This window comes from Stigmatopora nigra, chromosome 5 (assembly GCF_051989575.1).
Source record: "Stigmatopora nigra isolate UIUO_SnigA chromosome 5, RoL_Snig_1.1, whole genome shotgun sequence".
In the NCBI taxonomy this organism is placed as follows: domain Eukaryota; kingdom Metazoa; phylum Chordata; class Actinopteri; order Syngnathiformes; family Syngnathidae; genus Stigmatopora; species Stigmatopora nigra.
In genome coordinates, this window is record NC_135512.1 from 4,796,611 (window position 1) to 4,813,865 (window position 17,255).

The following is a 17,255-nucleotide window of genomic DNA, read 5'->3' on the forward strand; positions in this document are numbered from 1 at the left end:
AATGAGAGCCGATAGCTGGTAAGAAATTATTCATTCCAAAATTGGAAGTCATTTTAGCTTTGAAATGATTGAAAAGTTTCCTCATTTTCTAATCCATATTCCTAAATGGAATATGCCAAAGTACAACTAGTTTGCCAGAAGTAAATTGTTGGCATTTTCTCATCTTAAATGACATTTTACTGATCATCTACCATGATACTATGTTTAATAGCAGGTAATGGTAGTTGGAAACCTTAATTGGAAACACTAAATTGGGTTTTAAACCTACTTTGAAACCCAAAACTGGGTTGTAAATCCAAATGTTCTCCAATTTTGGAATGATCAAAACATCCTAGGCGATTTTTACACGTTAAAAAGAGACACAATCATCACTTAGTGAATATTTGGGTCACATACAGGGTGTATCGTTAAAGGACAAGTAAGTAGGGTAAGTTGACACTTTGTTTGATTGGAACTCTATGCATCTGATTTAGCCAATCGAAAATCTCGCTTGTTTTAAGCCGTTTCCTAATGTTTACATGGTGGATAGTCTTATTAATGTTAAGGGCCAAATTGTTGCTGCAATCTTTTGGAGAAGTATTGAAGATTAATCATTAAATGTTGATGTGAGATGATGTTTGGAAAATAGAATGTAAATGTCACACTGACAACAAGAAAAACAATAGTACCAGAAATTGAAACAAACTGCTTTTTAAATAAGAAAATTCACAATTATTTTTTGCAATATTTTGACAAATTTCCAGTTTAAAATCAAATTTTCACAGCTTGTGTAACAATGTTTTACAGTTTTTGTGTGTAATGTTCTGCATTTCTGTCTTTTCAGGTTAAGAAATGGCGTTCACGTCAAAAGAAAAGGCCTTTAGCATGTTGAGTATGCGAACTGAAGACAAATTTTGCAAAGAAGGCACCAACAACAAAACAAATTGAAACTTGGCACCAACAATTTCAAGAAAAAGTCCAGAATGTGGTTTTCCACACTACACAAGGTAGGTTTCACAAACCCATTCCACTGTCTCTATTGTCTCAAATTTATTGGCCTACTACATGTTGTCAAACATTTTGGGACACCCTAAATTTGTGGGTCTCTCTCAATGAAAAATGTGCACTAAATAGGTAAAAGTTTTTTTTTGCTAAAATTATAGATGCTACCCAAACTTTTGGATCTCTTGTCCTACTTCGGCTTATGGCATAATACCTTGAAAATGCCAGACCACGTCTGATCTCAGAAGATAAGCGGGATCGGACCTGGTTAGTACTTGGATGGGAGACCAACTGGGTGTACCAGGTACTTTAAGGTCTAATATTACGAAGAGAAATTAGCTAAAATGCTAGCTTATCCTGTGAGAAGCAATTGAATCTCTAATTTACAGAGACTCTTAAGGGAAGCCTGTGGCCTGAGTGGTTAGTGCGTTACCCTCTGCAACCTCACACCTACTGCCGCGTGGGTTCAAATCCCAGGCGGTATTGTGTGAGGCTGCAGAGGGTAATGCACTAACCACTCAGGCCATGGGCCTTCCCTAAGAGACTGTATAATTAGAGTTTGTACTGCTTCTAACAGGCTAAGCGAGCACTTGTGCTAATTGTCTTTCGTAACATAAGAGCTTAAAGCACCTGGTATTCCCAGACGGTCTCCCATCCAAGTACTAACCAGGACCGAACCTGCTTAACTTCCAAGATCAGACATGATTAGGTGTTTTCAGTGTAATATGGCATAAGCCTAACTAAGACATAAGAGCTAATATTTTGAGTAGCACCTATATTTTTTGCAAAACCAAACTTTAACCTGTTTTAGTGCACAATTTTCATTGAGTCTAGGCCACTAATACAACGTGTTCCAATATGTTTGACCCCATTTCGTAGGTTAATAATTTTGAGACAGTGGAGCGAGTTTGTGAGTCCTACCTGAGTGCAAGTATGGAACGTCACATTCCAGTCCTTTTCTTGACATTTTTGGTGCCAAGTCCCAATTTGTTTTGTAGTTGGTACCTTCTTTGAAGACTTTGTGAAAGAATGCTGCACTGTCTTCGGTGACTGAGTTTAAGCATACTCATCACGCAAAAGGTCTAGTCTCTTGAAATGAACGCCATTTCTTAACCTGAAAAGATAAAAATACCAAATGTTACACACAAAAACTAGAAATGTTTCTACACAAGCTATGAGATGTATTTTGGCCAATCTTAGTGGAACAACTCTAAACACTAAAGACATTTTAAACAAGTATTTAGCCTCATTCACATTCTCAAAAGACTTTTTAACTTGTTTCTTCCCCACATTACATTCTTTGAATATTTCATTCCGTTATACACTTTAACATCACAATTTAACTTACAAAATACCACTTTTTCCTACTCAGTTTACAACTTATGACTTGATTTTGATAATACACCTATTTTCTTCTTTTCAGTGTGACTAGAGACGCTGGTCTTGTGCGTGAATGTTACTGTGCATCTGTCCATACCTCTATGTGTGCGTATCTGGAGGGCAGGTCAAATTAGCCAAATGGAGAAGTATCTGTGTGACAGGTACATTTTGTTTCCTTTCCAGAGAATACGTAGACACATCGCCGATTTTTCAATGACGTGCAGAAATTTAGCAATGGAAGCACAAGTAAAAATTGATATGATATAAAGCACACAACCATGGGAAGAAGTCGTGCATGTTTTGCCCATCGTGCACTGTCTTGAATTCCCACTAATGGTGCATGTTAATAAGAACGTTGCAATGAAATGGTTTCCAATTTTTTCAAAATGTATTGTGCCAGCACGTGTAATATTTTGATGTTGTCTACTTTATTTTGATATCTTTTCTATTTTTCAGAAATGTTTGGAAATATGTTTCACCCATGATGATATGAAGTGTTGTAAAGTAGCTGCATGGTACATTTTTTATACACAAGATGTTTATAATGTTTTTTTTTTTGTTTTTTTTACATTTTTTTGTTTTGGAAGTTGCTGGAATCGTATGCGACGTTGTGTTCTGCTTCCAATAAAAAAGAAAAACTAATGATGGAAAATGTTATTGTCTTGATAATGATCAGACTTTTCGCAGGAAGGATATCTTAAGGGTCTCCGGGATGATCAGCTGATCTGCGCACATGGCTGGTGGTTCCTCATTAGGAAACGTGACGGGAAATACTTGCTTGACGTCCAAGAAGAGCTGTCGCGATTGAGAGTCTGCGCCATGTTTAAGAAGACCCTGAAAAAGCCAAAATAGAAGATGTAATATAATCAATGATAGTAAAAATGTATGTCTTTCTTAAATGAACAATTTTTAAGGGTCAATTTTTAAAAAAAGCTAATGATGTATTCATTTTATGCCTGTACACACTTTTATAGAGGATGGAAGATTGGTTCTAGAAGAAATATCTTAAGATTAGCTGAGCTGTTTTGTTATTAAATAGAAGTTGGCCTTTACCTGAACCACGCGGATGAAATTGACCGTGACCCTTTCATCAAAGTCGCCGTGTGGGGTGTAGTTGCTGAGAAGCTTTACAATCTAAGATAAAACGGGATGCTTATTTTAATAGCCTGAATAAGCATGAATAATAAAACTAAACAAAAACAAGAAAATGCTGTTTAGTATCCATGAAAAAGCCATGCTATACTATGTTACTATGTCGTTTTTTACGAAAATAGCCTTACTATACTATGTCGTTTTTTACGAAAAAAGCCTTACTATACTATGTCGTTTTTTACGAAAAAAGCCTTACTATACTATGTCGTTTTTTACGAAAAAAGCCTTACTATACTATGTCGTTTTTTACGAAAAAAGCCTTACTATACTATGTCGTTTTTTACGAAAAAAGCCTTACTATATACTATGTCGTTTTTTACGAAAAAAGCCTTACTATACTATGTCGTTTTTTACGAAAAAAGCCTTACTATACTATGTCGTTTTTTACGAAAAAAGCCTTACTATACTATGTCGTTTTTTACGAAAAAAGCCTTACTATACTATGTCGTTTTTTAAGAAAAAAAGCCTTACTATACTATGTCGTTTTTTACGAAAAAAGCCTTACTATACTATGTCGTTTTTTACGAAAAAAGCCTTACTATACTATGTCGTTTTTTACGAAAAAAAAGCCTTACTATACTATGTCGTTTTTTGACGAAAAAAAGCCTTACTATACTATGTCGTTTTTTGACGAAAAAAAGCCTTACTATACTATGTCGTTTTTTGACTAAAAAAAGCCTTACTATAGTATGTCGTTTTTTGACAAAAAAAGCCTTACTATACTATGTCGTTTTTTGACGAAAAAAAGCCTTACTATACTATGTCATTTTTTGACGAAAAAAAGCCTTACTATACTATGTTGTTTTTTGACGAAAAAAAGCCTTACTATACTATGTTGTTTTTTGACGAAAGAAAGCCTTACTATACTATGTCGTTTTTTGACGAAAAAAAGCCTTACTATACTATGTCGTTTTTTACGAGAAAAAGCCTTACTATACTATGTCGTTTATTGAAGGCAAAAAGCCTTACTATACTATGTCGTTTTTAACGAAAAAAAAGCCTTACTATACTATGTCGTTTTTTTACGAAAAAAAGCCTTACTATACTATGTCGTTTTTTAAGCAAAAAAGCCTTACTATACTATGTCGTTTTTCACGAAAAAAAGCCATACTATACTATGTCGTTTTTTGAAGGCAAAAAGCCTTACTATACTATGTCGTTTTTTACGAAAAAAAGCCTTACTATACTATGTCGTTTTTTACGAAAAAAAGCCTTACTATACTATGTCGTTTTTTGAAGGCAAAAAGCCTTACTATACTATGTCATTTTTAACGAAAAAAAAGCCTTACTATAGTATGTCGTTTTTTGACAAAAAAAGCCTTACTATACTATGTCGTTTTTTGACGAAAAAAAGCCTTACTATACTATGTCATTTTTTGACGAAAAAAAGCCTTACTATACTATGTCGTTTTTTGACGAAAAAAAGCCTTACTATACTATGTCGTTTTTTGACAAAAAAAGCCTTACTATACTATGTTGTTTTTTGACAAAAAAAAGCCTTACTATACTATGTCGTTTTTTGACAAAAAAAAGCCTTACTATAGTATGTCGTTTTTTGACAAAAAAAGCCTTACTATACTATGTCGTTTTTTGACGAAAAAAAGCCTTACTATACTATGTCATTTTTTGACGAAAAAAAGCCTTACTATACTATGTCGTTTTTTGACAAAAAAAGCCTTACTATACTATGTCGTTTTTTGACGAAAAAAAGCCTTACTATAGTATGTCGTTTTTTGACAAAAAAAGCCTTACTATACTATGTCGTTTTTTGACGAAAAAAAGCCTTACTATACTATGTCATTTTTTGACGAAAAAAAGCCTTACTATACTATGTCATTTTTTGACGAAAAAAAGCCTTACTATACTATGTTGTTTTTTGACGAAAAAAAGCCTTACTATACTATGTCGTTTTTTGACAAAAAAAAGCCTTACTATACTATGTCGTTTTTTACGAGAAAAAGCCTTACTATACTATGTCGTTTATTGAAGGCAAAAAGCCTTACTATACTATGTCGTTTTTAACGAAAAAAAAGCCTTACTATACTATGTCGTTTTTTTACGAAAAAAAGCCTTACTATACTACGTCGTTTTTTAAGCAAAAAAGCCTTACTATACTATGTCGTTTTTCACGAAAAAAAGCCATACTATACTATGTCGTTTTTTGAAGGCAAAAAGCCTTACTATACTATGTCGTTTTTTACGAAAAAAAAGCCTTACTATACTATGTCGTTTTTTACGAAAAAAAGCCTTACTATACTATGTCGTTTTTTACGAAAAAAAGCCTTACTATACTATGTTGTTTTTTTACGAAAAAAAGCCTTACTATACTATGTTGTTTTTTTACGAAAAAAAGCCTTACTATACTATGTCGTTTTTTACAAAAAAAAAGCCTTACTATACTATGTCGTTTTTTACGAAAAAAAGCCTTACTATACTATGTCGTTTTTTAAGAAAAAAAGCCTTACTATACTAAGTCGTTTTTGAAGAGAAAAAGCCTTTCTATACTATGTCGTTTTTTTTAAAGAAAAAAGCCTTACTATACTATGTCGTTTTTTTAAGAAAAAAGCCTTACTATACTATGTCGTTTTTTTACGAAAAAAAGCCTTACTATACTATGTTGTTTTTTTACGAAAAAAAGCCTTACTATACTATGTCGTTTTTGAAGAGAAAAAGCCTTACTATACTATGTCGTTTTTTTAAAGAAAAAAGCCTTACTATACTATGTCGTTTTTTACGAAAAAAAAGCCTTACTATACTATGTCGTTTAAGAAAAAAGCCTTACTATACTATGTCGTTTTTTTACGAAAAAAGCCTTACTATACTATGTCGTTTTTTTTACAAAAAAAAGCCTTACTATACTATGTCCGTTAAGAAAAACAGCCTTACTATACAATGTCGTTTTTTAAAGAAAAGCTACTAATTTCCTTCCCATAAAAAAGTTGAGTTAGTTGCTCACCTGCTGGCTGTTGAGAGCACTGCACGCTTGCACCAGGGCCTGCGCATCAGACGGAGAATTCTTGCCTACTTGAAGCAGCTGAGCGGCTTGAATGAGCGGCGCCAGCGAGGACGCGGCACCCTCCGTGCGCAGTTGTCGGCTCTGCAGCCACTCCTCCAGCCGACTCACGTTGAGCCTGAACGACGACGGCAAAAAAGACGCATTTCATCTTCCCGCCTTGTTCCGTTTTGAGGGACGTTACCGTATATGGATTCCACGACTGCAGCAACAGGCGTCCTTTCGAAGCAGCAAACTGTTGAGCGCCGAGGCGGCCGCAAAGTGGGTGAGTTGGTGGAAGGCGCGCTCTATCAGCGCCGCGGGCAAAGCCTGACGGGACATGGCGACGTGAAGGGCCGTTAGTTCTTTTAGCGCGCCGGAAACGCCGCCATCTTCTGGCTCGGAGGCTGTTCTGCGACCGGGAGTCGCGGGAAAATCTTCGCTCTCCAATAACGCTCCGGCTGAGTGGCAGAAGAAGGAAGTTGAGAGTTGAAATTAAAAGTTAAAGTCAAGAAAAGGGTTACCTATGAAGGAATGCAGGCGTTTCTCAGTGATGGAGACGAGCTGTTGGTAAGCTTGGATCCGAAGTTCGCTCAGCGAGTGGCGCAAATCTTTCACGTCAATAGTTAGTGAGGAAAAGTCCTCGGGATCGCGTTTCTGAAATGACCAATGAGATTTCCAAAAGTCAAGTAAGTAGGTTTGTGTGATATCAGAACTGGACTCCATCACACACACACACTACTGTACCTCTTTGGTGTTGTACTTATTGAGCAGGTCATGAAACAAACTGATGTTTTTCAGCCATAAAGCGGTCATGTCTAAATCATTATTGTGCTTCTGTATCAAAAAGAGAAGGTACATATCGCTATATTAAAAATATTGTTGCACATTGGATCGTGTATTTGCTGGATTTACCTTCAGAGTCGTTTTCATAGAAGCGACAGCAGCGCGACATAGCGACAAAGCGCCGCTTTGATCGCCTCTTCTATCCGCCTGCCGAACACATAGGTAGACCACGTTGGCCGCCAGTCCGGGCAAGAGTGTCACAGCCACGTCTGCACGCACGTCTGGAATAAAAAAAACAACATAGTATAGTAAGGCGTTTTCTCACAAAAAAACGACATAGTATAGTAAGGCGTTTTCTCGCAAAAAAAACGACATAGTATAGTAAGGCGTTTTCTCGCAAAAAAACGACATAGTATAGTAAGGCGTTTTCTCGCAAAAAAACGACATAGTATAGTAAGGCATTTTCTCGCAAAAAACGACATAGTATAGTAAGGCGTTTTCTCGCAAAAAACGACATAGTAAGGCGTTTTCTCGCAAAAAAACAACATAGTAAGGCGTTTTCTCGCAAAAAAACAACATAGTAAGGCGTTTTCTCGCAAAAAAACGACATAGTATAGTAAGGCTTTTTTTCCCACAAAAAAAACGACATGGTATAGTAAAGCGTTGTTTTTGCAAAAGACGACATAGTATATAGTAAGGCGTTTTTTCCACAAAAAACGACTTAGCAAAGTGTAGTTTCCGAGTTGGCCAGTCGTAGTTGATTTTGAACCAAGAAGTCAACCAAATAAAAACAACTGACCAGTGATGAGATTTTTGATGAGCTTGCTCTCGTCTCGTCTCCTACATTCAAGTAAACCAACAACTGTGGGTGTTTGCTGCTGCAGTGACGGAGTACTTTCAGAAGAAAATGCGGAAGGGAAAACTGCAGAAAAAAAATCATCAATAAAATTTGTGAGGTGCGGACATGCATATAAAAAGTATAATCCATCCAAAAATGGCATTCTCTCACCTTGGGTAAGTAGTCGTCGAATTGAAGCGCTGTTCCGAAGTTCCTTAATTTCCTTCCTCAGCGTCGTGCACTCTTGCTCGCGGGCCGCCAAGAGGTCCTTCGCGCATAAAAAAATGAAACAAAAACACTTGGCGTGGACAAGGGACACACTACCTGTTGATGACTAGATGAACCCGAGCTGACCCGGATGAGCTGAGCCCTCAAGCGTTCCACTTCTTCCTCCCACTGACTGCGCTGACTCAGCAACTGGCCCTCTAAAAGCCTAAATATGCCAAGAAAAACAAATCCTAAGTGAGTGCTTCCTCTATGGAAAGAGTCTAAAACTTACTTATTGGCCACTCGTACTGCATCATACGCGTTGGCCAGGTCGTCTCCTTCCAACTTGATCTCTTTGGTTAAACCCATTTTGTCCATCAGCTGGTCCTGGAATAGGAAATTCATATTAACTGTCACATTACAAGACAATGAGGAGAAATTGTTACAAACCATCAGAGTTTCCGAACTGCATTCGGTGAATCTTCCATCGGCGGTGGGAGATGTCACGCTGACCCGGCGCACCTCCTCTGGAGATGGGAAGGTGGATGAGAAGGGGGAGAGGCCGAGTGGAGTGAGGGATTGAGGGGAGGGCGATAGGGGCTCCCAGTTGAGTGTTGACTCGTTTCTCCTCAATCGGCTAGTGTCCTGCAAAGTGATGTTAAATTTTCACTCCATAGCTTTAAGTCTTGCTATCTTGATTTGTACATACCAATGAAATGACTAAATCTCATTAAAAAACATTGAAAAAATCTCAAGACTCACACATATCCACAATGAGATTGTTCAAGACAATGTATTTTTGTCACGGTTTGCCTCTGCAAAGTTGAAACTAATAATGTAATCGAAAGGCTGGGATTTTGTCAGAAGGCCTTTGACTAAATGGAAAATGTAATAGACTCGTTGACTTTATCGTGTGACGAGTCGCAATACGAAAACGAATGAAATTCAGTACAGAGTTGACGACGGGAATTAAAAAGGGATACCTGACATAAAGGTGCAAGTATGGCATTTTATAGAACCACTGACAATAGACAAAATAATTATGAACCTCAGTAAGCTGGCTCATCTCCTTCAAGTTGTCATATCGCTGTTCCAGCCTGGTGAACTCTCTCAGGAGGCCCTGGTGCTTCCCTCTTTCTTCATCCAGTTCCGCCCTCACGGCCGCCATGGCCTCAGACACAGCATGTTGCACAAGAGCTGCCCAAGTCACAAAGTGTTAGAAGGTAAGGATATCGGATCCAAGGATATAGCATTTACCTTCTTGAGCTTCTTCCTGCTGTAGCAAGCGTGCCGAGAGACGTTCTGCTTCTGCGCTGCGTGATGCTTTCTCTTTCTGCAACGTTTCCACTTCCTTCATAAAACAGAAAAAGTTTAAAGTCCCGCGTAAAACCCAGAAACGGTCATTTTGTTCGTTACTTGTGCCATCTGGAGGTGCTCCTGAGCAGCCTTCTCTTCTGCTCGCCTCTTTTGTTGCTCCACCTCCTGGCTGACGACGGAAAAGAGCGACGGAGTAGGAGCGGTGCTCTTCTGGCTTGCTTCTAGTTTCTCAATTTTCGCCCTCAGAGCAGATACTTTCACAATTGCCGCGTCTCGTTCGGCACGCAGACTCTCTTGAAGGATGGCGCTTTCTCTGGCCTGGAATGCATCAATCAGAAAGTTAACTATTTACCATTTTAGAAGGTAAAAGTCTGTGTTTTTTTTAAATGACAAACCTCCTGGTGCACTTTCATCTGCAGCTGAATCAATTTCACCTCCATGCCTTTGTTGAGCTCTCGATACCTCTCCACTGAGCGGGCTTCGGTTTTCAGTTTCAGCAGCTCCTTCCTGGCAGCCTTACGACGCACGCAACACTGTACAAACACTACAGCCGCCCGGAATCTGGCAAAGGTCCTTCTCGCCAACCACCCTCGCACTCGGGCCTGGAGGAGTATGGCAGCTCGCTCGGCGAGCATCTAAACAAAGGAAACGAAGGTTTCTCATTCAGGCATTTTGTGTTTAACAAGGAAGTTATGCCATTACTATGGAGGGGTATCTATCTAACACCCTCCCACCCCAAAAAATACAAAAAAAACACACACAAAAAAACCCAAAAAACAAAACAAAAAGTCCAATACCATGTTTTGCAGTGACAGTTCGCCAAGTGATCCATGAATCTTGGACACTTCAAACGTGTTACACAACTTTATGCTACAATTTAGCGCCCTTTAGCGACAGTGCTTTATATACATACTCATGTCTCTTTAAGAGATACATAAACGCTTAAATAATTGGTTTAAAAATGTGTTTGTTCAACAATACGCTTAAGTACATTACCAACACTAACCTGTTGATAGTGACGACGGGTTTGCGTTCCTCTTGCAAAGGCCTGGATGGTGATGGCGGCTTGTCGGACTAGGAGGAACATGTGTCTGTCTACCAGCATACGATATGTCTTCTGGATTAGTAAAGCAGCCCTAGTATAGCGCAGGGTCTTCCCTAAACTGGAGCAGACCAAAATAAAATCAACAGAATGTGAGTTTTATGGTAAAAATACAGGAATGGGAGAAAAAATCCGACTGACACACCGTCTAGCCAAACCTCCACGCCAGTATCTTTGTATTGTGGTGATGGCCATAAGGGTTCTGCTATAGTGAATGCGGGTCAGCCAACCCTTCACCCAACTCTGAAGGATCACAGCAGCCGTTCGTAATCTTTCCGCTCGTAGCTTTTCTAGAAGAGCCACCTGCCCGGCTCGGAAAAAAACTTTGGTCTTTCCGAAGACGTATTGGTCCGAGTCAGGGATGAGCTGAGGTAAGGCCTGTCGACAGGCAACCCGGGGCTCTCCACGGCGCTGGGACCCTTGTAGTAGAACGCGATACCTAATGAAGAACTCCTCGTATGACCATCTGAGCAAATAAAAAAAAAATGAAACCCGTCATTTCAGGTTTTTTGGTCAAAAATAATGACTGCCAATGACAATTGTTGTGGGTCCCAAAGTCAATAGGCTATAAATACTGTGTTTTCTCAGTGATTGTACTAGTAAGGCTTAAAAAGCATGTTAACCTGGATGGAAAACCGGCCGCGCTGATTCGGATGGTCTCCAGCACCCCGCAAGCTCTCAGCTGTTGCACCGTCCTCTTCGGGTCAAACCTAAAAAAGTACATTGTTTTCAGTTTTGATCCATGAGACCTAAAGAAGGACTTACATAAAGGGCTCCTTAAGATCGTTGGGTTTGATACATCGCACGTAGTGAGGCGTGGTGCTGTTCAAAGTGTCCATCAACATCTGTAAAGACAGGCGGAACTGGAAGGAAAAGAAACAAAATGACATTGGGAAACAATGGAGAAGGTATTGGGAAGGAGAAAGGTAAAAGTTCACCTGGAATCCCACAGTTAATTTGTGTCCTCTGCGTGTTGTTCTTCCTGAATGGATGTTTCCGTTGGCCATGTTGGGTGTTTTTGCTTGCTGTTGGAATAACTCAGCCACCAGCTCTGACTATGATACATGCGTAGTGAGTAAGAATGTTGATTTTTAGTGGATTTTAGACCTCGGTTGACTACCTGACTGGCTCTCAAAATGTTGACCAGCTCCTCGAAGACGGTGTCCCGATTCTTGTCGAGGAATCCGCCGCATTCGTACTGCACCTGCACCAACATAGGCGTTGTGTAATGCTTTGACTGGAGAAAATGTAAGAGTGCGGCTTCACGTACGTCGTCAGCAAAGTGAAGGATGACGAAGGCGCTGTTGGACATGCGAGGTTTGCGGAAATGGGGGTGCGAGTTGTTAGTCAGGTGCTGGACGTACAGCTTCTGGATCCAGCTGTCGTCTGAGCCTTTAGGCATCTTTTTGGTCAAAATGGACGATTAGAAACCTTCAAGCAGTCTATATTTGTTTGAGAGTATCCACTACTGACTTTGCATTCCTCGTCCAGGAGGTCCAAGATGCCCAGTTGTCCTTCGATGAGGTGGATACACTGCTGATTGTCGCTGAAGTCGATTCTGCTCCAGGCCAGCTCCTCACGGATGTACTCTTCTTGTTCCAGATGGAAGACATGCTGGGGAAAGGAAAGGGTTTGATTTATAGTGATCCAAAGAAATTATCATTGAAGAGAGAAAGATCTTTGGGAGATTGACGCTTGGGTTGTTCCACAAAGCTTAATAGAAATTCTAAATACCGTATTTTCATGGCTATAAGGCGGACCCTCAATGAATGACACATTTTATTTTTTTTTCCATATGTAAAGCACACGCCCATGTGTATTTTGGAGAAAATTAAAGACTTTTAAGTGTGCATTATAGTCCTGAAAATACAGTACTTGTTTTTTTTCTTAAATACTTGGGTCGTCTAATTTACTGTATTTTATTCATTTATTTAATCATTTTCACAGTACTTTTAGCCTTTTTGAGGTAATCTTAGATGTAAAATGTTTCTATTTTTCTATACTATGTTGTTTTTTTGCGAAAAACAGCCTTACTATACTATGTCGTTTTTTTGCAAAAAAAAACGGCTTACTATACTATGTCGTTTTTTGTGGAAAAAAAGTTCTGTAATCTATTTTTACACTAAATGGCATCATTACAGTAGGAAGTTTTAAAAAAAAGTTACGTTTAATAGGGTGTTCCACAAAGCTCGATACAAAGTCCACATTACAGAAACTGCTTTGTTAATCCATCATAATACAAAATAATTTCCCTTGACGGCAATAAACGATGCAAAAAATGAATTTAACTGAATTACTGAATAAAATTAGCTTACCCTGTTGAACTGCTGTTGCAGTTTTTCATTGGCATAGTTGATACAGAACTGCTCAAAGCTGTTGCGCTCAAAAGTCTCAAAACTGCACACAAAAACACTTGAAAGTTGATAGCGAACCTCGTAGTGAAAAATATAGAGCCAGCTCACCCGTAGATGTCCAACACCCCAATAAAGGTTTTGGCTTGACCCGCCTGGCTGCGCAGAGCAGAGTTAAGTCTACGCACGGTCCACTTAAACATCTGCTCGTAGATATGTTTAGCTAGAGCGTCTCGAGCGTCCGCGGCCTGTCGGGCCGCCATGGGCTTGACTACAGTGTCTCCAGCTAGCGCCAACCTACGGTGGCAGAGCCAGTGGGACATGTGGGCGGCCTCCACCCCGAGTAGCTTGGAGCACATGGCTAACCAAGTGTCATCAGCCTAGAAGGAGATGACAAGATTGACATTTTCATCGATTTTAAGGACCTTTTCAAATGTGATTTTGACTCACATCGATGTAACTACGGTCTGAATTTCGTCCACTGCCTTGAATCTTCACATTTCCCAAGTGGAGGACTGCTGCCATTATTGTGAAGAGTTCCATTTGCTGGTCAGGAAGCACACCTGAACGGGGAATAGGAAACTACAGCCAATTTGTCAATTTCATTGATGGCTATTTTTAATCGATATGGTCAATTTTGGTGACATTGACATTCAATTTTTTTTTTTTAGCATTTTATCTGTTTATCTTTTCTGTATTTTGAAATAAATGATCTTATCGGCCACATGGTCTTGAATTTTGACGTTTTGTCTTCATCACCTTGTCTTTTTATGCACATATAAGCCGTACCATTGATTCAGTCATCAAGTGCGGCTTATATGCGAGTAAATAACTATCCATTCTAATAACGGCTCGATTTGTACATCGGAAATCCTACAGCAGTTTGCGTTTGGCCCTCAAAAACAAGATGGACAAAATGTCAACTTTAAATGTGTATGTAAGTCAATAACTTCCAACTTACCCAGGATGGTGAAAGCATTTCGAGTACGCTCCATCTCCATCACATCATCAGTGCCAATGTTTCCATCTCCTCCTTGGTTTGTGTAACGGAAATTTTCAGGAGCAGCTAAATCAAATATTACATTATTTTACAAACATTCAAGAACTTTGACAAGAATCCCTTTATTCCTAAACTAGATCTACACCAAACCTCCATCTTCCATACCATTTTACCAACTGGCAAAGACAATAATTATGGATATCTGAGAACACTGTTTTCCATCTACTGGCAGAGGTTACCTCACCCAGTTTGAGCGATCTCATTTCAGGCAGTTGTCTAGAAGCACACAGCTGGTAGAAGATGTGGTAGTTCCTCTCTGCTGCTGCCTAATGTAAACAAATCCATTTAGTATCCTCCCATTTGATTGGCTAGAAAATATTGGCATACCTGAAAGACCACCCTGGACTTTTCCAACAGATAGGTGCTCATTTTGGCCCCAATAATGTCACCTTTTCTTCCAAAACCGATTTGGATGTACTTTCCGAAGCGACTGCTGTTGTCGTTCCGTATAGTTTTGGCATTCCCGATGGCCTGTGTGTGTGTAAAATAGGTTTGTGTGACGTAAAAAAACATAAACAGGCAATTTACTGACTAGCAGAGAAAAACATCCCAATGTAATTTCTCCCAAAAATACATTTTTTAGTTCTAACTGTTCTGGTACTTTACCTCCATGATAGGGTTGGATGCCAGCACCTTGTCCTCCACGCTGGTTTGCTGCGCGGCGCCACCCACGGCGGCAAAGTACCTCATAGTGAATTTGGCCGAGACCGTCTTGCCCGAACCGGATTCGCCGCTGACGATGATTGACTGGTTCTTCTCTTCTCTGTTAAGGAGACGCACGCGAGCATAAAAAGACGATGGTTAGAAATCAAGAGGCTACAGACCCTATCATGGTTCGGTAAGCGTTTTCTGCCACGGAGAAGATGTGAGGCTCCATATCGGCCGTGTCCTGACCGCCATAGGCATCGATCACCTCCTCGCCGTAGATGGGGAGCTCGTCGTATGGGTTGATTGCCACCAGCACGATACCTAGCAACGACAACGTGTTTGAGCCTATTTTTTCCGGAACCGGATGTTTGGTCCCCGGTCTTTTGGTCCCTTTTGGTCGCCGGTCGAATGTACTTCGATATTAAACAGTATATAGATATTAAACTCTCTCTCTTAGATATTAAACTCTCTCTCTCTCATGAATATAATTTTGAGAGCTGGCTTCAACAGTAAACTCTCTCAACATTTGACCGGCGACCAAAAGGGACCAAAAGACCGGCGACCAAACGTCCGAGCACCATTTTTTTCACGTTCTTTGGGGTCTTCTCACCGCAGTAAGTGTAGATGCTGTTGTAGTCCAAGAAACGGACGCGGAGGTTGTGCAGGACAGCGGGCTCGTGGAGGAAGCTGAGCGCCGTCAGGTTGCTCTCGCCCTCGGAGATGTCAGGGTTGGCTAACGGGGGGAGGTCAGATGGCGACGCCAGAGGGTGACGGACCTCCTAGCCGGTAGAAAGGACATTTTTTTTGCTTAGTTTTTGTGATTGTAGTCATTTAAAAGTGGGAGTTTTTTGTCTTACCTCTCCTCCGGGAAGCTGCAGTAACACAAACTGGTCACCAGGTGTGTAGTTTTGGAGGAGTTGGGCTGACACCCACACTGCATCCACATGAGGAATCCACACGCTGGCCCCCTTGCAAAAAAAAAAAGATTATATTTCAATTTCATCATAGACTTGCCTTGATGACACATTTGTCAGCCATCAGCAAAAAAAGAACTCTTAAAATTGTTAAAAATTAACACAGTTTTTATAAACCTATGCAGATTAACCATTATGTGGTTGTTTATGAATGCTCAAAACATTTAACATGAGTAAGCGTAATGTATCAACCTAGAAAAGCAATTTGTCACATCACAACATTGCAGTTAAAATGAACAAAATGAGTTGTTTAGTTGTGGTGTATAGATCACGTGACTGACTGCCATTGACGGCGCACAACGTCTAATTCATTCATACATTTATGAGCGTAAGTTTTTGTAAACTACCACAAATAGTCATCCACCCTAAATAATCAAGAATTAAGAATGTTATTTGCAAAAAAAATGGAGTAATGCAAAACTCCCAAAATATTTTTAATTAAACATCATATTGTTCAGCATATATTCAATTGGGTTGTTCTGCTACACCTTTGCCCGATGTTAAAGTTCATGGAAATATAACAAGTTTGAGCTAATTATAGAGCATGCATTTATCACAAACAATTCAGGTGAGGTGAATGCTATTTCACAAACTTTTGTCATCAAACTATTTCTTAAACTTTGTGGTATAATATAAAAAAGGCCAACCTTGGTGTACAGTTGCAGTGTTGCCATTTTGGTCCAAATGCATCCAAGAAGACAAAAACGACATCCACGTGATAAGCAGCAATATTCCTTTCGGTAAAATGCCCAAAGCGCACTTTGTCCACTGTGTCTGCGGAACATCCATAGATATCATATAAATGTATATATCAGGCTAGATGTCTGCTGTGACGTTAGATTCAACGGGGGCAGGTGTCGTCAAATTGAATTGAAATGAGTACGGAGTCATTAACTAAACTTGGGACGTTGTAGTCCACGGAATGTCACCGTGTGATTACAAATAACTGTCGATTGCACAATTATCAACATTTTACTTTGGTTTGTCATCAACCTTAATGATACAGCAAGTTTATTCTATACCTAAAACATGTTCTAAGTCTTTTTGACTCTTAATAATATGCTATCATAATTTATAATTCAACCTATCATTTGAAAACCTGAAAAGACCTCAGAGAGTAAGAGTATTTTGGTGTAGAAATCACAAACTACCCATCCATTAAGAGGATGGAGCCAAATTTAATACCCGACGCAAGATGGCCGACTAAAAACTTGAACCACCAAGTCCGCCTTTAGACATCTTGTCTTCTATACGTGATATCTATGGGAAAGCGCGTCACGTTCACCTGCAGCTGGTTGGATGAGAGTTGTCTTGTAGCAGGTGACAAACCTGATGCTCATTAGTTTTACAATGAATGTACTATGGAAAATTAACTTCAAGATACTTTACATGTATACTTGAAAGTACATTACAAAAAAACTTCACTTAAACTCAAGATTCTAGATCTAATTATTACTGAAATACCCA

The 17,255-nt window shown here is 39.4% G+C and overlaps 1 protein-coding gene and 1 pseudogene across 1 annotated transcript; both read right to left on the reverse strand.

Annotated features, from left to right (window-relative positions):
* Positions 1–1,599: 1,599 nt before the first annotated feature.
* Positions 1,600–1,717, reverse strand: LOC144197299 (5S ribosomal RNA; annotated as a pseudogene).
* A 231-nt stretch (positions 1,718–1,948) lies between these two features.
* Positions 1,949–17,214, reverse strand: LOC144197109 (unconventional myosin-Va). The gene is made up of 35 exons (XM_077717703.1): positions 16,436–17,214; positions 15,672–15,782; positions 15,425–15,593; positions 14,991–15,135; positions 14,773–14,929; positions 14,494–14,637; positions 14,351–14,432; positions 14,068–14,172; positions 13,557–13,669; positions 13,218–13,486; positions 13,071–13,152; positions 12,229–12,369; positions 12,026–12,157; positions 11,876–11,959; positions 11,694–11,810; positions 11,521–11,618; positions 11,379–11,465; positions 10,901–11,221; positions 10,660–10,816; positions 10,049–10,288; positions 9,753–9,971; positions 9,594–9,687; positions 9,385–9,533; positions 8,787–8,981; positions 8,629–8,723; positions 8,454–8,562; positions 8,301–8,397; positions 8,091–8,213; positions 7,421–7,572; positions 7,253–7,342; positions 7,030–7,162; positions 6,711–6,966; positions 6,470–6,644; positions 3,415–3,495; positions 1,949–3,195 (listed from the first exon to the last, which is right to left on the reverse strand). Exons 1-35 carry the CDS (start codon positions 16,571–16,573, stop codon positions 3,034–3,036), a joined length of 5,022 nt encoding a protein of 1,673 aa, XP_077573829.1. The 5' UTR covers positions 16,574–17,214; the 3' UTR covers positions 1,949–3,033.
* Between the last annotated feature and the right edge of the window lie 41 nt (positions 17,215–17,255).

Coding starts and splice junctions, on each gene's coding strand:
- LOC144197109 (XM_077717703.1), bottom strand. CDS start 16,573: ATGTTCCGCAGACACAGTGGACAAAGTGCGCTTTGGGCATTTTACCGA. Junction 10,817..10,900: donor CGTGGAGGTTTGGCTAGACG/GTGTGTCAGTCG, acceptor GGTCTGCTCCAG/TTTAGGGAAGACCCTGCGCT. Junction 8,982..9,384: donor AGATGAGCCAGCTTACTGAG/GTTCATAATTAT, acceptor ATCACTTTGCAG/GACACTAGCCGATTGAGGAG.